Source organism: Gouania willdenowi, chromosome 21 (genome assembly GCF_900634775.1).
Source record: "Gouania willdenowi chromosome 21, fGouWil2.1, whole genome shotgun sequence".
NCBI classification, from domain to species: domain Eukaryota; kingdom Metazoa; phylum Chordata; class Actinopteri; order Blenniiformes; family Gobiesocidae; genus Gouania; species Gouania willdenowi.
Window position 1 is genome coordinate 11,542,665 of NC_041064.1, and position 22,411 is coordinate 11,565,075.

The 22,411-nt window shown below is 37.8% G+C and overlaps 1 protein-coding gene across 5 annotated transcripts in view; it reads left to right on the top strand.

Moving 5' to 3' along the window:
• pkp4 (plakophilin 4) overlaps nucleotides 1–22,411 on the top strand; it is an 80,745-nt gene that overhangs the window by 36,219 nt on the left and 22,115 nt on the right. For 4 of the 5 annotated variants that reach the window (XM_028435800.1, XM_028435798.1, XM_028435797.1 and 1 more), the window contains 6 exons: nucleotides 2,320–2,354; nucleotides 5,495–5,620; nucleotides 5,972–6,165; nucleotides 7,516–8,098; nucleotides 11,268–11,294; nucleotides 18,995–19,165. In XM_028435800.1, the coding sequence (XP_028291601.1) occupies nucleotides 2,320–2,354; nucleotides 5,495–5,620; nucleotides 5,972–6,165; nucleotides 7,516–8,098; nucleotides 11,268–11,294; nucleotides 18,995–19,165 (1,136 nt within the window). The remainder of the gene's footprint in view (nucleotides 1–2,319; nucleotides 2,355–5,494; nucleotides 5,621–5,971; nucleotides 6,166–7,515; nucleotides 8,099–11,267; nucleotides 11,295–18,994; nucleotides 19,166–22,411) is intronic. The other variant, XM_028435799.1, reaches the window with a different exon arrangement.

The following is a 22,411-nucleotide window of genomic DNA, read 5'->3' on the forward strand; positions in this document are numbered from 1 at the left end:
ATTGTACTGACTGCAGTAATCACAGATTTTTTGTTGAGTTTTTGCTAAAAAATCAAGTCCTGTTTACACTTTTTGGCCCCTGATTGAAACTAGTGAATACCTGTCAAGTGTGAATCTTGTTAAAAGCCCTAAAGCACCACATGGATCGAACTCCTTCAACATCCTGCATTTGTCTTACAGATGTCAACGCTGACACTTTTGTCGACGGGAGCTCACACGGCGCCTCCTCGGGCTTTACAACATACATAATACAACAACATGACACCGTTTCCACACCTCTTATGTTAAGTCATGGCGCAACGTGTCAAATGAAATGGCTGCTACTACGCATTTGTATGTCAATACAGATTAGCTTTCAACACTGGGCCCACACTGATTGGCTCAATAGCACTGCATGGGTTCAGGGAAGGTGCTAGCACACTCATTATACTCCCTGGCCAGCTCATTTATTTCTACAGGGAGCGGTCATCAAACTTGACCCCAGGCAAAACTCAGAGACGAGGCCACCGCACATCGGGAATTGATTTGAAGTAAAAAGGTCCTTTGAGCATAAGACCTGTTGTGTATCAGCTGAGGCATTTTTACAGACGCTTTACCTCACCCACCATGTTGCTGCACTCATGACATATTATCGTTATAGTCCCCATTCGTCTTCTTTAATTGCCATGGTTCGCTTGAGCCTTCTTTCCAATTGCCCATGTACTCATTAAATATCTGAGAGGAGAATGTTTAAAGTGCATTTAACATCACCCTAAATGGAAAACGTAGGAGATAGTAAATCAAGTGGTTGTTAGCAATGATCAGCAAAAAAGCTAATATTTAAAAGAAGCAGCTTACACTTCCTATTGTGTCTCCGGTGTGGCCTTTGCATGATGGTGAGCAGGAGTAAATCAGGAGTAAAATACATACTGTACTAGGAATACATTCATTTATCTAAATTATTTTGACTTTTCACCTCATCATTTAGATTTTTTTTTTTTTTTTTTTTTTTGCAAGAATATTTCATAGTTGTGCACTTATACTTGTCTTTTTTTGTATATTTTTTATGATATTTGCACCTGTATTTAATCATTATTTATTCTTATCCTTGAGTTGATATAATCTATGTTTACTTTAAAATGTGTAATCATGTACAGTATGTATCCTTTATTAGTGTTTCCTTTCACCTTTGTTATCATTTCTATTTGGAGCTACTGCAACAAAAGTAATTTCCCCCCTGGCATTATGAAAGTGTTTCTGATCCGCTTGTATGTATTTTTTTTTTTAAGTTAAAAGCTCTAAGTGGAGTATTTCACGCTTTATCAAAACAGATTTAGGCTTTCAAGACTGGCTCTTTCCTCTCTTTATAGAGATTACAGGGCTGGTAAAGCAGCTGAGTGTTCTACTGCAGAGTGCTTGTGTTGAAACGTTCATGGAATAGTTGATAGGGCGATATAAAATTGATATCATTTTGGTGAATATGACATGCCAATATGCAATAAAAAAAATTAATTGAGTGACATCAGCAAACAAAAACATGACACTAGAGTAGCCCACAGCATATTTCATTGTGATCGTGAGCTTCCTAGAGTCTCTATAAATGAAATCCAGAGACCGTCGGTCAATTATTATGCAGATTCTGAAAAATTCATTTAGGGTTGGAGCGTTTGTGTCATTGTGTTCCAAGAGCTTGGTCTCATTCTTTCCTCTATTATAACAACAAAGGAAATGAATGGCTCCTTCTAGGTCATTTATTATTGGTCACTAAACAACACACACTATCATTATGCCTTTTGGTGGTATTAAAAAATGAATTCAACCAGTGATTACGCTCTGGCTGGATCATTATTCTAGTATTACAGTATTTATCTGTGGAGACTCTCCATGTGTATGGACATTTAAACTTATAACAATAAATTCAGACACACTCACTGCACTTGTTACTAATTGTGTGAATACTAAAATGGTTTTCCCTCATCCATTGAGAGAGCTACATTTACTTGATTGGATTTTTTTTATCCAGAACAAAGTCACTAAGTTCTCTGAAATATCTGGTTCATCTATGATCCAAAGGTGATTCACTCGTCATCATATTGACGTAACTTTTTAACACAGATAACCAGCATGATTCATAAGGTACATGTGATTATCTCCATTTAAATAAATTACAAATGATATAAATATAGGTTAAACATTGTCTACCTCTCATTACATCTGAGTCACTTTCGACGTCATAGTGTCTCTTGATGTGATTCTGTTCATTTCCTGTTCTATTTATGGTGTCTCTGCTTCATAGGGCATGTATTAACTTTTCCATTTATTCTTCCTCTCTCTTCGCAGCTCCTCTGAGAAGTCCCTACCCTGGAGATGTCCAGGTATGGAAATTTAACATTATTTATCTGTTGTTGTTTTGTTTTTTTAATTATCTTTATTTTGTATCATCTGCATGAAGGCCATGTATTTGAAGGGAAGTTCTCAACTGAAAAAACATAGAATAGAATAGAATAGAATGCTTTATTGCCATTGCATAAGAACACTACAATTGCACATACCACTCCTTACAACATTCAACTACACTCTCATAGGTTCAAGCCATCAGACACAGTCATCATAAAAAAATTGTATAAAATATTTTAAAAAAAGAGACAAATTTATAAAGGGACAGTATTTCATATACGGAAACTGTTGCCTATCATTTTTCTTTCTTCATCTTTATCTTCATCTGAAAAAAATTGTTCCCAGCAGCTTTAAATATAGTCATATGTAGGTATAGTTTCATAAAGTTTTAGACAAACTAAGCTTATTTTGTAAGAAATCAGACTGCATGCTCTAAGTTTCCCTTTATGTTTGATCTTTATTTCTGCGAAAACCACCTCTAAACACCCCCCTGTGTGTATTTCTCTTCTTAAGTCTTTTATAAATGATGTGAGGTGAAGAACACAGCACTGTTAAGTATCTTATCGATGAAATGCTATGAATATGTGGAGAAAATAAACTCACAGAGGATGAAAAAGTCTGTGCGAGTGGGTGTCTACACAATTTTATTGTACAGTTCCACAATAATCACTGTTAATATAAACTTTTCCAACCAAGCAGTGGACAGCCACAGGCGTGATACTTTTCAAATAGTTGATTAAGCTGTTTCTGTTTCTAGTGACGGCTCATAAAAACATTGCTGTCTTTGTTTGTTTAGCCCAAAATCACTGAAAGATCTTTAGAATATGGATGATAAATTAGACTCGCTAATGTCTTTCATGGCTTATTAATTGCACTGGAACACTGAATTTCTGCGTTGGTCATAAATCTTTTATTATCAATGCCATCAGAGGAGCTTTTCCATTCTCCTAACAATGTATTTTATTAACATTGAAACGCCACCAGAGCCTAATCATTACAGAATTTGTTTTTTTATTTGATTTCTCATTATACTATAGATGATGAATCACAGTCTAATGTGTCCATACACATACATAGATAAATAAAAGCCTAAATATGCAGCTTATTGGCTTCTTGAGCCACACAGTTTGTGTGTGTGTGAAAAACTCTTTTAGCCTCAGAAAATATCAATAGTCACTAATAGCAAAGCATAAAGCAAGTTCAACAATATGACTGTGTAATTATTTAGAAACATGTTTTTTATATATTTATGGAGGAGAAAGTCAATGCAACCTCATAACCGGCATGCTTTTAAAACACAGACAGTGTTGAATTGTCAATAATTCACACATTGGCTTAAAGACGATAAATAAGTTAGAATAATATGCTTTTAACATTTTTTGCAAAAGCAAAATTACATATATTAAGTGAGTTCAAAATATATAGGCTATTGGTTTTTAATGTTTGTATCAGGGATGTTTGTAGGTTAATCACACTGATGTGAAAATAATTCATCGTCAAGCACTACTGATCAAGTCTCCTCAACTTTTTTTTTCCTGCTGACACTTTTTCTGTTGTTTCTGTTCGACTTGGCCAATGGGATCACTCTCTGTGATGCTACATTTCCTATTTTCCGCTTCAGCGAGATAAATGCTTCAGAGATAAATGCTAAAGTTAAAGAAATTCTGTCACTGAAGCATTAATATAAGCACCAGAGGATGATAAATCATCTTCATTTCAGAAAAGAATATCTGTCGTCTACTCTGTAGTTTTAAAACTTAACACTCAGCCCCTGGCAAATTTATATCACGTTTAAATTCTGAAGAAATACAGATTATGGACACTTAAATGCATAAATGGACAATAGAAGTGCAGAAATTTTTAAATTCTGAAAAAGTTGGACATGTGACCAAGAAGATGTCTACTCTTCCTCTACTCTAATCATTCTTTCTGAGGTGTTTCCCATTTATAAAAAGGAAGTCACACTGTAGATGTCCAGAGGTGAAAGTGTGATATGTAGCTTGTCAAACACAGCAGACCTTTGTGTCAATAGATTAATCCAACAAGATGTCATCTCTCTGGTTCTTCATTCACTTCATTCACACACTCTAACACCAAGCTTTCAACTGGATGCGTAACATCTCCACTGCGTAACTGCTGCATAATTTGTTGTCCATCAATCCCCACCGCCTACAGATACGTATCTGTTGCAGCAAAGACTCAGGAGATTCTGCTAATTCACGCGTAATTGTGCAATATAGCGAGCTGTAGTCAATACAAAGAGAACCACAAAGCCATGCAAACAGTTCATTGTGTCCTTTGAGAGGAGCAGAAGGAAATTGAATCAGTACCCCCGCCTAGCGCATGAAGAAAGCTGGAGATAGGCACCAGCAGATCCCCGGCACCCTGAAAAAGAGCAAGCAAAAAAGGATGAATATTATTTTCAAAATAACCTGGATATTTTATTTTGTGTCTGTGCACTACTTCCTGTCCCGCACAGGATTACCTTTGCTGAATTTATGCAGCATTGCTCCAGCTTCTGGCAAAAAATGAAGGTCTATGTATCTGTTGCGGAGGACTCCGACATGACGGAGTCATTACGCAGCAGTTACGGACAGGATATGCATGCTGTGGAAATTGACACATTGGCTTTAATGGAACCTATCCATTCCATTGCTGTTTTCGCAGCAGATACACAACAGCGCAGCCAGTGGATATTGGCACTAATGGGAAAGAATCCCACTGGTTGGAGCTACTGGCGTTTACCTCTGTTCTTTCGTTGGTAGTTGGCCGGACAACCCAATAACTCCAGTCACACGTAACTGTATTTTGACATTACACAGCTATCTCCTGTTTCTTTAGTAAGGAATAATATTTGTGGTGCGGAAAGATGGCACACTGCCTTTGATCTGACTTCTGAAATAATAAAATGGGATGACTCTGGTGAAACATAACATAAAAGTAATGTTGCATAAATGACTACTCACGTTTTCCCTCATTTTTCATAGAAAATCCCCAAATTTAAAAAGGCAAACTGGCATTTGTAATAATCTCGTCCCAAAGCTTGAACTTTGTGATTGTTTGTGGGCTGAAAGATCGTGTGCTCTGCTTGACTTTCTGCACTGCTGTGTTTTCTCAGATGCCTCCGCCTCAGGGGACAACAAGTCTCGGTTGACTGACAGCTCCCATTCGCCCCGCTACCGCATCCTAACTGAGTCAGAGCAGGTGTCTCTGTTCTCCCCGGAGCAGTCCTCCCTGCATGAAAGTGAGGGTTATTACTCTCTCCATCTTTGGCAGCACCGTTCTTTGCTCAGATTGTCTAAATGTTGTCAGAGACACAAAGGCTTCATCTTAAAGTATGTTAGGTAGTCCATCATTGATACTTTAGTCCCAGGTTATGAATAACTAGATGGTGTTTGTGCTTATAATCATCATATGGTAGAACAGCTGTCTTCTCTGCTGTGCCATCTGTCATTAGTAAAGCTATCCAGGTAAAGGTCATGCCTTTTATGATTATGAAACATAGTGTGCCTATCTCCTGTGGCTTGAACTTTTCCCCTCCCTTTCCATCAGCATCTCATGGCTGTCCATCTTTTTCTATCTGCTTATCGTCAAGGGTCAGCAGGAAATTCATGTAGCTCGACTCAGATGAACTCTTACTCAGACAGCGGGTACCAGGACACCGGCAGCGGCTACCTCAGTTGCCAGAATGCTGGCAAAGCTGAGCTGAGGGTGCAGCACTCTTTCCCGGGACCTGGCACTGGAACACTGAAGAGGAATTCCAGGGCAGAGGGCCAGGCTTCAGTCCAGGTAACAAATTACATAATTACATGCACTCAGCTCCCTCACACACAGATTGGACATAGTGCAATGAGCATTAGAGTGTATTCACGGCTCGTACAGCTTCATGCACAGAGACCGCTGTGAATCTGAATGGTATACAGTGGGAGGGAAAGAGAAAATAAACATAGCCTCAGGTAGAGTCTTGCCCCGTGACGAATGGGTTTTTGTCATGCTGAGTTATTTGGGATGTGATAATTGTTGCAGAAGTCACTACAATAATTTTATAGCTCCTTCGAGAATTAAAGAACACATAATGGCATCTGATGATGGTTGGTGCTGTGTACTTGTGCTGTTGGACCTAAGTGCAGCATTTGATATGGTTGACCACATCTGGGACAGTTCTCATTATATTTATCATATAGGAGGTTCTGTGTTTCAGCAAACGGCTACAGGTCATCATTTTCATTTATTAACTACGGTGTGCCTCAGGGGTCAATCTTAGGACCAATTTTATTTTATTTTCTTTTGACGATATGCAGTTGTAGCTGCCTTTTAAGCCCGGTCAACCTGGTATGCTGAATCCACTAATTGACTGTATCACTGACATAAAAAACTGGATGTCACAATTTTTTTTACAGCTGAATCCAGAAAAAACTGAATTTCTTATCGTATCACAAAACAGTAAAAAACACTCTCCTACATTAGCCGGTTCACTTGTCAATAACATCAAACCTGTGGAGAAAAGAACCTCTGCATTTTAATTGCCTTTATGTCGTCTCGTTTAGATTACTGTAATAGCCTTTTTACCTGCATGAACCAAAATTCCATAAACAGATGTCAAATTGTCTATAACTCAATTGCCAGGATTTTAACAAGAACCAAGAAATGTGACCATATTACCCCTGTTTTAGCGTTTTTACACTGGCTTCCAGTATGTTTCAGGATTGATTTTAAGGCCCTAAATTGCCGTGCCCCAACTTACCTTGCAGAGCTTTTAGTACCGTATACACCAGCCTTAAGATTGACCAAAGGTCTGATCTCTGTTCCACGGGCTCAACTGAAAACTAAAGAGGACAGAGCCTTTTCAGTCCGGGCCCCAAGACTCTTGAAGGATCTGCCCAAGGAGATCAGGTCTGCTGACTCTGTGACAATATTCAAATCACTTCTTAAAACATACTTTTATGAGAGAGCCTTCCCTGATTTTAAGTAACTTCTAACTTGTTTTAATGTTTTTATTTTTTTAATCTGTGAAATATATCTTTTATTTTCTAATGTATAGCTGCCTTTGGAAAGCCCTTCGTAACGTGTTTTGAAAAGTACTGTAGAAAAAAAGTTTATTATTATTATAAATACACAATGCTTTGATTTGATTTGCAGGTCCAAGGCGTCACAAATGCAGCACCAGGCCCGACTATGCGAAGGGTGAGCTCGGTGCCTTCGCGCTCCCACTCTCCAGCCTACATCAGCAGCATGTCCCCCTCCCGTGGGTCCCTGCGCACTTCTCTCAGTAGCGCCTATGGCTCGCCCATCTTAACAGAACCCAAACCCCTTTCCTGCGTCTACTCCACCACAATATCTTCCACCCAGTGCACAAGTACAACCGCTGGTGGAGGCAGTGGCTCACCATACTCCACTCAAAAAAGCTCCCCTGCTGGACTGCGACGAATGGGATCAGCAAACTCTCGATCCGGCAGCGGGAGCCGCACCACGTCGCCCTACCAGGCCTCCGCAGGGTCACTATCAGGCCGCATGGGGTCTCCTTTGACTATGTCGGAGAACATCAACCCTCCACTGACAAAGCAGCCAGTTCAGACTTCATCCCCGGTGAGGGCGAGCATGACCGCCGTGCCCCAGCATTACAGCTCCACTCTGCCCCGCTCACTGGTTCACAACGCCGACCCCTACGGACCCCAAAGTTACGACATTTACGAGAGGATGATGCGACCAGAAAGCCTTGCAGGTGCTCCACACAAACCTACGCACAAACACAAAGCAGATAAAAGGCAAAATAATACCACAGCATGCCTTTTATATTTAATCCAACAGTATGTCTGTGCTGCTGTGATTGTGGGTGTATTGGCTGACACTGTAATGTCACTGCAGTCATTTTTTACAATATTATTTACATTAAAAGTTCACATTTCTATTTGTGATCTATGATTATATTTCAGGATTATTTGTGCATCTAGTTTTGGAATTAAACTAAATATGGTGTAGTATATTAGGTTTATTAGCTCAGAGTTGACTGTTTGAACAGAACCGAGACTTAAGAGATCAAGGAGTTAAACCAGTGGTTCCCAACCTTTTTTTGGGTCGTGACTCAATTTTGATATAAAAAATTCCTGCCGACCCCAAAGACACTTTTTTCTTTTAGAATTAGTTTTGATCATGTTTGGTTTTCTGTTTGAAATACAGATCAGCCAGGATTATTGACATGTTACACCTTTTTTTTTTTATAGTGCGTTTTATTCAAAATAGATTTACATTTGAGAAGGCGAAAGTATAGAATATACAGTTCATATTGTTTATTTTTTTAAATTTAAAGAATATGTTTTTAATGATGTGCACGTCTTCAATCAGGTGTGCACATTGTTAAAATGCCTACATGGCAATCAGCGTGATTTTAAATCCCTGTCACCCGAGGTTAAAGCTTCCATGCAGGATGTCATAAAATTAGATAAAGAAATCAAACATTTTATATTTGGGATACACACGTCATTTAAAAGTGATGTCGGTACCACATTGGCTAGTGTTGCAGAATCCCAACTTTTCAGTCTCTTTTAGCTCCGCAATAACAGTAGAATGCCCTCCAGAGAGATTTACTCTAGCTCAGTGTCCCTCTACAGGATAATTCGAAACAATAAAAATGAGACAAAACGACTCAAGAAAGGACAAAAAAAAGGGTTCTTTAACTGACTAGACTGATTGCCATTAATCTAATAATTATATTGTATTCTGGTTTTGTGTATAGAGAAAATATTATCGTCTTAAACCAAGCAAACTAACAAAGTGAGCAGATAGGTTGTGGTGAGCGATGTGTGCAGCTTGGTGTTCCTTAAGGAATGATAAGTAAGCCTGCATTATGATTGTCTTTATGTATACATGACCGTTTTTATAAGATCCTTTTTATCGCAATTAAAAGCTGAGATTTTTTTCAGGCAGAAGTCTGATTGTATTGAAACATGACAGAAAAATATTCCACAATGAAGTTTCTTCCAATTATATTATTTTGATGAGAGCTTTATCAAGGTCATGTTGTAGAAAATCACTGAGGAATGAGGAGGTGTTCAGCAATTGTGTTCAGATGTGTGTGTGTGTGTGTGTGTGTGCGTGTAAAAAAAATACTTGCTTTATTGAGCTTTTAGAGTCATCCTTCTGAGCTGAATGAAATGAAGATCAAATCGTTTGAAAGAGGAGTGTAATTTTTTAAATTTTTTTTATCAAATATTTTTATTAGTTTTTACATTGGGAAGGTACAAGGCAAAAACATACCAGATGTGCATCAGTGGTAACCCCTCAATTGGATCAAACTTGTTACAGTAGAACACAACATAAATCCAAAGAGCATGAGAGGGCAAGTCACCCTTCCCTAACGAAGCAAATCATTCACTCACAACCATTCACACCATAACAACAAGGTGGACAAGACAATCAAGAGTCAAGGGTTAAATAATTACAATTAAAAGAAAAAACAGAAAAGGGGGGGAACTTAACAGTAACAAAAATAAAACAAAGAAATTAAAGGAAAATTAAATAAATAAATAAGACATAATCAACAACTCAGTTCATTGTGTTTCAGCTTCAATGTAGAAGGTCTCTATATGCAGTAAAACAGGTCGCCAGATTTTATAAAAGACCTGTAAGGAACCATTCAGGGAGAATCTGATTTTCTCAAGTCCCACACATTGCAAAATCTCCTGTATCCATCTATTATGTGTAGGTGGGGATCCATGCGTCCATTTGAGGAGGATGAGCCTCCTCGCAAGCAAGGTAGTGAAAGCAATAATATGTTGTGAGGTTTTAGGCCAATCAAGTAATGGGGGCAATCCAAAAAGAGCGACAAGGGGGTCAAGGTTTACTGTGCGGCCAAGGATCGTTCCCAACGTGTCGAAAATGGCACGCCAAAATTCTAAAAGTTTGGGGCACAACCAAAACATGTGCATGTGATCAGCTGGTCCGAGTTTACATCTGTTACAGGAGTCCGTTCTATCTGGATAAATCTTAGCTAACCTTGCATTAGTGAAGTGGCTCCTGTGCAGGATCTTGCACTGTAGGAGTTTGTGCCTAGCGCATATTGAGGATGTGTGAACGAGATTAAGGAAGGAGTGTAATTTTTAATAATTAGAAATATCATTTAAAGGTGCAGTCCGCAACTCTCAGATCCTTCTCTCCCCCTCCCTCCCCGCTGCTCTCTTAACCTGCCTCCAAACTTTCCAAAGTTCCTCCCTCAGAGGAGCTAACAAGCTAGCGTTAGTCCGACAGCAACATCACAGTAATATAACATGCACTGTTAAAAGCATATTCCTGCAGCGCTTCTCTCTCTCAGTGTTCTATTACAGCACCCACACGGAGGCTGCTGCGCGCACATGCACCACAGAGTTCTAGTGTAACAATTACAAATCAAACATAATGTAAATCAAGCAGCAGTAATTACCTTTCAAGCAGAAAAGTCACCAATTCTATCTTTTACTCCTCCAGACCATACACTGTAAAAAAGACGACGCTCTAGCTCCGGGAAAGGGGCGGGGCCTGTGAGCAACAGCTGTCAGACAGCCCATCAAACACAATCCTGGCTCTGATTGGTTCTTTTTGCTTGGTCGCGGTGCATTCTGGCAATCTGCCAAAATCTGCAGGAGCAGCAGGGAGGATTCAATGAATCTGTTTTTTCCATACAAACTACTAGTTTCATGAAAAGCTGTCCTTTCATAGTGACAGCTTTAGTAAATATGACAAAAAGTCACTTTTATAAGAGTTGCAGACTGCACCTTTAAGGTTTAAACCAGGCATTTGTTCAGGCCTTGGTAACATTATCATTATTGTACCTCTTGCTGAGAAAACGTCTTTTATTTTATGACTGCGTGACCTTTTTCCTCTTTTTTTGACTTAATGCTGCCTGGCTTTGCCTTCAGATGCCCTCATTGATGGTGACGTTCAAGGTGAACATTTTAATTCTTCCGTTATGAGGCTTTCCATCATGCTTTTTGTCTGTCCATCATTTCATCGGTGCATGTGTCTCATGAGGATCTACAGTAGAATGTGCACATGTTGATGGCAGCGTTATAAGGTTATGAGCTTCATTCTGTATTACACTACTCTGTAGGTGAAAAAGGGGAGAAGATATCACAATGCATTAACGCTATTATCACTATGATCATTTTCAATCATGCCACTCTCACCTTAGTTTAACTTAATCAACCTTGTAATGTTGCCTGGAATTTAAATGGGGTCGCCTGAAATGTCTGGTAATTGATAATTATTTTAATTTAAAACACCACACAATCTTTCACTTTCACTTTCTCAAATATAAATCTATTTTTCAATAAAATGCACTATGAAATTATCTGAGCTAGTGCAAATTGTCGCTAATCCTGGCTAATGACGCTAAAGCTGCTCTGTATTTGTAATACAGTAAAACAAACATGATCATAAACTAAGAAACTCAGTCAATTATACCATAGTATTCTTTCTTGTTGTGTGAGGATTTCCACAACATACTGCAGTGGATCCTTAATTTAATAAAAACACCCAACATTTTTCAGTTTTTTAAACATTATACCTACCGTCCTCCTACATAAATTTGAAAATAATTTAAATGCAGGATACATTTTTATTGTCAGCCGAACAAAGTTGTGTCTGTCACTGGATTTAAAAAAAGTAAAGAGTGGATTTAAATAAAAAATAAAGTAGAAAGAAAATAGAAAGCCTTTAAACTCAAATGCATAAAATATAATAATAAATAATAATAGATGATAGAATTACAATAAGAAACCTTCTTCAGTGTGTTCTAATAGTTAATTACTTTAGCATATTAAATTTAAATTTTGTTTTGTTGACAACAAAGTTTATTTAATTTAATCATTTTTGAACCTGCAAAAACAATAACAATACATATAGAATAAAACAAAACAAGTTAATTTCCAAAACAAGTGAAAAACACAAAGTAAGGAGATTTCAATAAAACATTTACACGTTCAAAGAAGGAGAAGTAAGAAGTCTAATTTAGTTTAAAATAATTTTGACCTTTAAAGAATTTAAATAAAATAGATTAGCCACAGTTGAATTATTTTTTATTTATTTAAAAAAAGTAGTACGGTATTAATCTTCTTTCATTCTCTGTAACAGCTTATCTTGATTGGCGGTGCTGGAGCTCTCCTTAGCTTGCATGTGTCATGAGGCACAACATCACGTTTACGAGCACTAAATTGTTGTTCGTCATTTTAAGACTGTCAACATTCACGGCACGCAAAGCTCTGCTGCTGCTATAACTGCTAATGTATGCAGCAGACCTTGGGGTTACATTTGATCTGCTGTCCTATGAGCGGGTCGAGCCATCATCTGCCTCTCTGTCGCTCTCTCCTGCGCTTGTCCTGCTGCTCATTTCCTCCTCCTTCCTGTTTCTGGCTCACTCTATCTCTATCTGCACCCCTCCCTCCCTCCCTCCTCACGAGCGCCTCCCATTTCCTCACCACCAGCACATCATCTATGCTTTGCTTTTATCGCAGTCATTTGTAACAAATATCTGATGAGTCTTTGTTAAAAGAGAATGGGACCGTTATATGAACACCTTCCAAGTAGCTTAAACTGGATATTACTGCCGCCGGAGATTCTTTTCCAGTGGATATGCTGGTGTGATTTCTCTTACGCTCCATATAGTTTGTTGCTTGACCACTCTCTCTCTCTCTCTCTCTCTCTCTCTCTCTCTCTCTCTCTCTCTCTGTCATTCGCTGTTTTCATTTCCTCAGATATTTATCTGTCTTCTACTGTTTCATCTTTACTCCTCAGCGCATTTTCTGAACTTTCCTTCCACCCCCACCCCCACCCTCACCCTCGTCGATGACAGAATAATATATGGTAGCAACCACTCAAACGCTGATGCTTGTAACGCACAATTCAACCCTATTATTACACATTTTACTCTTGGGGTCAATCTGACCCCGGGATATTTGCCTCCAGAAAAGGATTTTCAGAAAATTGTTGACCAGGTTTTTGTGTCACTCACTTTGTTTATGTGTTGAATATATGAATAACCCCTTGATAATGAAACATTGACCTGTTCTGTAGCGCCACCACCAGGCCACACTTGAAAATTAGAAGTACTTCATCTTAATGAGTTTTCATCCAAATATTCTAAAAATTTACTGACAACATTAATGACCACAAGAGTATGAATCCTATTGGTTGTGGTGATGATATGACCTTTGCTTTAGCACCACCATCAGGTCAAACTTTCAGGTTTAGAGTTAGTGTATCTTAAAAAAAAATCATCCAAATCTTTTCTAATTTGGAGTGCACGTTCATGACTCTTCACAGAATATATCATATTCAATTCAATTCCATTTAACTTTGTTTATATAGCGCAAATTACAACAACTGTCATCTCGAAGCGCTATCAAAATATTAAATTCTTAAGAAAAAACAAAAAAGAATCCACATGAACATGCATATTGATTGATGTCCTCTTTCCTCTCATAAACATATTTTTATTTATTACTTCAGATGAGAAAATGATGGTCCTCCTTAACACGATCCTCCTCTACGTCACTTTCACTGTGAAAGAGCTGTTCTAAAACCTCATTGATAATAAACTTTTTCCTAGAGGACAGAGAAGTTTTACACAGCTAAAACAGCTTTGGGTGAATGTTTTTCAATTTTCAGCACATTGAAAAACTATAATTATGATAATTGTTTGCTTAATCAATTGTATCCATCAAATTAGGAAAAGTCATGAAATATGAAGCAAAAAAAAGTCATCTATTATTTTTTTTAACATTGAATGGGGTCAAATTGACCCCAAGGATAATAGGAAGGTTAAAGAAATGTGCGAATGAGCACATGTTCTTTATCACTTGCAATTTTCATGATTAAATCTAGAGGTTTTCAGGTAATCATTGCAGATTGATTCAAAGTTGAGTTTTTGTATTGCAGGCGATGCGTTTTTTGCACTCAGCTGGTTCTCTTTAAGCATTTGTTTTTTTCACCGGCCAAGCCACCACCGCCCCTCATTGAGCCTCTGCCAAGTGTAATCTGTTAAAGCCACGGTGAGAGGACTGTGGGGGAGAATTAAATGACTATAATGCTACAGGAATCTGGGCCATTCATCCTCAAAAGACAGCAGTGCGTTCTATCTCCCTGACAATTTGAAGATGCTTTTAGAAGTGACTACAGGCTGTCTATCAGCGGAAATGCAATAAAGAAGGGAGAAAGATTAGGCTGCTCTAAGGTTGTTTGAATGCAGCGACTTTGAAAAGTGCTGAGAAACGAAGATATGCTTTCCGGCTCCCAAGATTCTGTCACTGTCACTTGGCGTCTGTGCCAAACGCCCTGTTTATGTGGCCTGGGCTTCACTTGGTATGTGAAGTCTCTCATGGACCTAGACGGCCTAATTAACCCTCTTTTTCATTTCACCCTTTCATTCACACCCTTTTTTGTATACGCCGCTTCTTTCTTTTCTTGCTCCTTGTGCTGTCACTGGTGTCTTTCCACTCCCTCGCTCTTTATCCTCACCCCCTTCAAACCTTTGAAGACAAGAAGCTGAAATGATTTCCTGCCAGGCTGCTGCTATTGGCTATTGTGTGTGCTGCCACAAAGTGAAAGGCACATTTGGGCTTATTGAGTAAAACACAGCTGCACAGAGCAGCAGAATCTTTTTTTATAGTATTCTTTCTATCATGGACAACATTGTGGAGCTTGAGACACCATGTTTTCTGTCTTGTGTAATCAGTTTTTGTAATTTAGCATGCTGAAGTACTTTGTATACGGCAGTATATCACCCACTAACCTTGTAGTAGATTTTTAATCAGAGGTCTTTGTCCCTGTAAGGCCCTTCTCCCTGAAAACATCAATTTTCCTCCATTTGTGGGAACTAGTGCCTGTAATTTACCACCACTGTCATCACCACCATCATCATCATTCTACAATCAAGTGATGTTTTGCATGGAACAGAACATTTAATAATTTAATTGCTTATTATTATTATTATTTATTTTACGTGTCACATTTTTTTATGTTTAACATCTAGGGGTGTCCCGATACAACTTTTTCTCTTCTGATACAATACCGATATCGCCCCGATACAATAATAACACAAATGATGTGTACTTTATTAAAACATTTTTTTAGTGTGGAATGTTCGAAAAGGTTTGATCAAGTGATATTACTTAAAGTCCGTGTAAAGCAGAAATAAATTTGTGTTATGAGTTTGTCACACCAGAGAAACGTGTCATTGACCACTGAGCCAAATTTGAAAGAAAAAAATCGCTAAGTATGTAAAATTAGGTCTCGAAATCATGGAAAAACAAGCACTTCTCTCTGCTCTGAAACGCTGGGGGCATGTCACTTAGAGGCACTTAGAGTGCTCGGATCAGGCCAAACGAGATGTCAGTGAAAAGGTCTGCATATAGCATAACATAACTTTGCAATTGAATCAAATAAACAAAAACTGAACTAGAAGACCCTAAAAAATAACCTCAATAAATAAAAAATTAAAAAAAACTGTTCATATAGTGGGGGCTTAAGTAGAGTTGTCAATTATGGCCAAATGAGTATGTGTTTGAAGTTTGGATTAAAAAGGTGTACATACTCTGGACTTTGTAGTATTATAATGGGGTGTATTTGCGGGTGTAAAGTAAAATAGCGATTTCCCTGGTTTAATTCTATGGGACATGCACATGCATTTGTTGTTTTTTACTCATTTTTATGATTTTTTCATTTGGTCTATTTTTCTGTATTGTATTTTTTTCGGAGTCATGTGTATTTTTTCTATCTTTCTGTTGTGCATTTTTTGTATAATTATTGTTTTTTGTTGCCATTGTAGTGTCTTTCTGGAGTCGTTTTGTGTATTTTTGTATATTTTTTGGTGTAGTTTGTGCATTTCTGTTTTCATTTTGTGTATTTTTGTATCTTTCTGTTGTCTTTTTGAGCATTTTTTGTATAATTATTGTTTTTTTGTTGCCATTGTAGTGTGATTCTGAAAACATTTTGTGTATTTTTGTATCTTTTTTGGTGTAGCTCAAAACTTGTGAAAGAGCCTTAAACTATCTTCCTCTCTCTCACTCGTTTGTCGGCGCGCAGGTCTGGTGCTACTCCGGGTCTTCAGCGAGCGATTGGCTCTGAACGTACACGTGACTCTATCTCACCGCTGTGCGGTGAAATAGATATAGATGGTGCACTAGCGCCCCCTCACATTGAGGTCAAAAACTGAATAGGTTAGACTTCTGGACAAATATTAAATGTGCCATCCGGGCAAAATATAATCCAAAATAACGGATGCACACACTTGGGGTATGTGGAAGCCGTTGACAAAGTTTCAGGTCGAACAGTCACTGTGTCAGGGAGATATTTGCTCCACAAACACACACACGCATACAAAACTTTCTTGCTTTTAATATTAGATTGTTAAATCTTGTGAGTTAAAGTCTAGCTTTGACTGTGAAGTAACTGTAAAGCCCATTGTGTTCCATAGTGACCTTAAACTATTTCTCCAGCTCCAAATATTGAAGGACTCCTGTCCTAGATTTCTTACTTACCTTGCCCCCAAAGTCCCAAATAGAACAGAAATACGCTTCCACAATATTCCTCTATTTGTGACAAGGTTCCCTAAATGAGCTGATTTTTCACGGTAGAGTTGGTGTCGAGGAGCAGTTTATGTCTGAGTTTGTGCAGCTGGAGAGGACCCAAGTGACAGCAGAGGGTTTGTGAAATGTGCAACGAGCAGTAAGTTACCAACTGTATACTGATCTTTAGAGATTCATGGTTAAGTGAGCTTCACCACCGGAGGATTCAACACTAACAACACCAACACAATGCTCACTTCAGTTCATGTTTGTTTAATGACAGCGCTATATAAAGATAAGCAAACCTCGTCTTAGTTTTTGTTGCTTTAGTAACAGAGTGAGCAGACCGCTGTTAATCAGCAATTGTAGATTTTTGAATATAAAAGCTCAAACACCAAATTTAATCAGCAAACCACTGCTGAGATTATTACACAACATTGCTTCAGTATTATTCTTGAGCCTTTGGCTGTTTTTAAGGAATCATTTATTCTACCTAAACTACCTGAGCACTCTTACTTTAATTTTCTAACTCTAATGATTTTTTTTTCTGATTATCTAAATTGCCACAAGCATTCAATTTCCTGCCCTAATTTTGTAGAGGGTGTAAAACTTTACTCTCTTTTAGGCAGAAGTTAAAAAAAAAAAAACATTCACATCCTAATTTCTTGGCTAACAACTTAAAGAGACACTCAACCTACAAGAAAAACGTTGCAAGTAGGAATGAGGGAAACTCTCGACATAGTGATTACTCAAGGAAGTGCAGAATTCATGTAACGCAAACTGGTTCTATGAAGTTAACGGGATCCGATGGTTGCCATAGTGTCTACTTCACTGTTTTAAGGTGTCTTCCTTGTTCTGATGGAAGGCATGCGTAAGAAGGCTAATAATGGCATACGGCATTTTCAGAGTCTGATTTATTGTTTCTTTGTGCAACATAAAAATCTACAGTAATGTTCCTGGTCTTCTTAGAAATGTAAATAAGTGCTAAGACGTCAGATTGAAATGCTATTTCATTATAGAGATATATAAGACTAATTAAGAGGGTGAACACTGAATTGGTTACCCACATGGGATATTACATGTATTTGAATGTCAAAAGTTGATGTCAATGACTCTAAAGATATTTCTGTCAAGAATTAGTAACAACGTTTTATTCATCTAAGGTGCATTTATGTAATGGGTTGCCTTTCTTTTTAAAGAATGGTCTGATCAAATAAATTGCACATCAGCACTGGTTGCACTGCTTCTGTCAATCATATTCACACTAAAATAGAGAGTTTCCTGCCTTGGGTGTTATTTTTTTTCTTATCCATCCCGAGTGTAAAATCAAATATTTTGTGGGTAAATATGAGTGCACAGCTCCTTGGGTTTTCTGTTGGTCTTGGATTTTTTATTGTTATTCCTATTTTTGTTGATTCATGAAGTTGTAAACCACGACATAAATATAGTGTGGGAGCACTTCTACTTTCAAAATAAATCATGTTCATTAAAACTTAATTGTTTTGTAGTAACAACCCTTTAACAGCCCAATAATGGATCACGACCCGGTGTGTGGGGGACCCTGCTTCACCCCATGGTTGATCTACACTTGCTTATTAATTGTCTTGCTTTAATGTATCGTGTTTGGATTGTATTCAGGTTTTTTGCTTGTTTTTAATTAATCTATTGTGATCATCAGCCTTTCCTGTCAAACCAAAGGCTTGCTTGACAATCAGTTCACAGTGCACATCACGTCTTTATGTTTTTGTCAAGTTAGATCATTGCTGTAGTGATGAAGTGCCAATTTTGCAACTCACTGAACCACACTACCATGCAGCTGTGATATTAACTTTGACAACAATGAGAGGAGACATGCTGTGTAATACGCTTGATTGCCTAACAAACAAGTTTGAAATTACCAACAGCTTTCCTAACGGAGTAATGGCTGCCTGAAAAGTTCAAGTTAAAGCAAAGTGTGAAAAACCTGTAGCGGTTAACATTAACAACAATCTTCTGTTGGATGAATAAGACTGGACTGGTGTTTTTATAACCAGATCTCTGTGTGCAACACCCTGTAAAACAAATGCTTACCTGCTGTCTTCCAGGAATACGGAGCTCGTATGCCAGCCAACACAGCCAGCTGGGTCATGACCTGAGATCAGCCTTGTCTCCAGAACGTCACATCGCACCAATCTATGAGGACCGGACGTTCCAGGGTCCGTTGTACCGCAGCCCCAGCCACAACAACCAGGGCACCCTGTACAGGAGCACATCAGGTTTGTCCAGTGGTTCCCAACCTTTTTATTTCGGTGACCACATTTTTATATCACAAATTTCTGGCGACCATGAGACTTTTTTTCTCTAAAATTATTTTTTTGAGTTACTGTGTTACACATACAGAGTAGCTAGTATCAGTGCACAAAGCTACAATATGTGCCAGCTCAGATATGTTTATACTGCTTTTTAATTTACCTAAATTTAGATTTGAGAAAGTGAAAGTATAGAATACAATTGTTTGAGATTGTGTGTGGTGTTTTAGTATTAGAAAAAATATAACTTATTTAAGCTCATTGAGCTTTCTACCTCTTCCTGCACTGTATATCTATTTCTGTGATATTACATATTGTTAATTTAATTGTGCAAAATTGATAAATGAATGAATGAATAATTTAAAATGATTTATTTTATTTATTTAATATTTAAAAATATAATTTTAATCAGCATTTAGTAATTTTATTACTACTAGACATTTCAGGTCCAGGCGACCCCAAGGTTGAAAAACCCTGGGTTAGTCCCTCAGCACTTTGGCTCAATATGACAAAAAACTTTCATAGTGTTTCATACCAATAGAGGTGTTTTTCTTCTTCTCAAGATGGATTTCAAATACTTATTAAGGATAATTGGCCGATGTTTGGACACAAAATTATTGCAATCTAACACCAAAATGTGACCAATTGCCACCAAACAGTAAGAAAAACATTATCCAGCTGTGTTGGTCATTTTTGGTTGAATCCAGAAAATGTTTTAGTCTGAACATCTGGATTACGGGCGTCTCGATCCAAAACTTATATCAAATATCGGCCTGATATCAGGTAAAAAAAAGTATTGGAATATATCGACCTGTATCTAAAATCTCTGATATAATGTGTTTTGTTTTTATTGAATTTATTGAGGTTATTTGTCAGGATCTTCTAATTTTTTTTTGCATTTATTTTATTCAATTTTAGAATATTCTGCTGTTTAAGGTTGAAATGTATGTAACCCATTGGTTAATAATAAATGGGTCAGTTTTTTCTCATACCTACTGGTACTGACTATTGTTCTCTGTTGGAGAAATATCACTTGATAAAGCATTTTCTTACATTCCACACTAAGAAATAAGTAATAAAACTATGTATGATTCCTGCTAATCTAGCATTGGATCGTTATCTGTACTGGCCAATATTCAAGGGTGCAATTTCGGTATTGTATCGGATGACGTTGGATCTAGACACCTCTAATATGGATTGTATACAGTATTTGACCACTTTTATCACACCTGGCCAATCCAGCATCATTAATTCATCCAACTGTGTAATCCTGTACTAAAGATAAAAAAAATATTTATATTCAGTTTCATCGAACACATGTCTTATTTTAAAATAATATATATACTGCTGATTTCAGCAAACTTGTCCTTTGCTGCTGCTTTTGGTTTGTATCTGTGATGCTTTTCTATGTGTGCAGCTACTTAAATGCATTTTCAAATCCACTAGAACTTCTATTTGCTTTGCTTTTGGTGTGAGTTTCTTCCAGCTTCTGTTTTCCATTCATTCGATTCATGCAAAAATGTTAAAATATGCTCAGTAGTTTCACTCAACATAAGCCCAGCACATCAGAAGTACATTACTTTTGTTACACTGCAAGTGAGCTCAGCCTGCCAACACATCTGGACGGCCTTGATTCTGGTTTACTTTCTTTAGAGGACACCATTTACTCATTGGCACCGTGTGTCTTATGTCTTTCTTCCTTTCTGTCGTTCCCTCTCGGTTTTTTCTCTTTCTTTCCATTATTCTACTGTCAGATAGAGAGAAAGAGAAGAGACATAATGGGAAGCTTTTGATACATAATCCTGCCACAAATGAGTCATTGCCTGTCTGTTACAGTGAGGATGTCAACTAGAGAAAAGGGTGAAGTGAGCGGGGGAAAGCATTGTTAGTCACAACTACAAACTGCTCTTTTCTAGTTTGTTTCTCCGCAATCTGTTATAATGCTTATACACATGCTCACTGGCCATACCCATATGTGAGCCTTATCATTGGTGCTCTAAAATACATCTATAAATAGTCCTGTTTTTCTTTTCATTTGTTGGCTTTATTGTAATTGAAATGACAATAAACATACGTCTGTGAGCATTGGGTTGTTGTTACCTGTACTGCACTAAACCTTCCCCTTCAGAGTGTTAATCTTGCATTGAGAAGATTTTTACAGGAAAAGCAACATTTATTTATTTATTTTAAGAATGTTTGCTTATGTTGCAAAAACTCAAGTCTTTGTTTTATATTCTCTGCACTGAAACCTTTAAAATACAATGGAAATTATCCATATCTTGTTAAATTGATGTGAATAAGAACCCTTTTCTGCAATCAGTTCTTTTACAAATTGACCTGTTATTCATTTCACTATTATGCAAAGTTACTGAAAACAATAAAGCCTTAAAATAATGCAACTTTTGCCAATTCTTTGGAAAAGCTGCTGCAAAATCTGGCATTTTAGGTTGCAACGATTACACAAATTGGCCGGGAAATTCTGGGGCTGATAAATGCTTTTTTCTAAGCTTGCTCTGGATTTATCAAGCAAGTAGAAGCCAGATTGTTTTGTTAAGTGTTACTAATTTCCTTTGAAAGTTAATTAAACACCCGTTTTTCAGGGAAATGAAACCACCAAGCCAAACTTTTATGTTTGTGATTTTTCATCTGGTGTGTTTTGCTCTCAGCGGCTAAATTCTGAGAGATAACCATCTTGCAGGGCGGAGCTGTCGGCTAACATAGAGATGCACTGATGCGGGAAATTGTGTATTTGGACTGACCTCGCAACTTGATTTCCCAGTTCCTGGTAGGAGGGAGCTTTAGCTTCTCTCTTGCCCAGTTTTGTTTTGAAGGCTGCGACAGATCTGACTTGCTCAGCAGACTCGCTGCCACATATCACGATACTCCAGTGAGAACGAGGGCCAAAACCAACCAACTTGTTTATGCATTTTGTGACCTACTGATTTAAAACAAATCTAGGTCATAACTTCACTCTGACGAAAAGCAAAAAGGGAAGCTGGATGGTTTATTGGTTGTGTCTCTTGGTACCACCTGGCGTTTTAAAAACACTGTCCTGGTGCTGTTCATTGGGAGTTTATGGAAATATATACAATCAGTCAATCAGGAACGGGAAGCAAGCGAAGAAATAAGACGTGGATACAAGTTCTTCAGTCCTCTTGAATAGCAGAAGGATCCCCCTGGCTCACTATTATCTTGTAAAAGCACAAGAACATG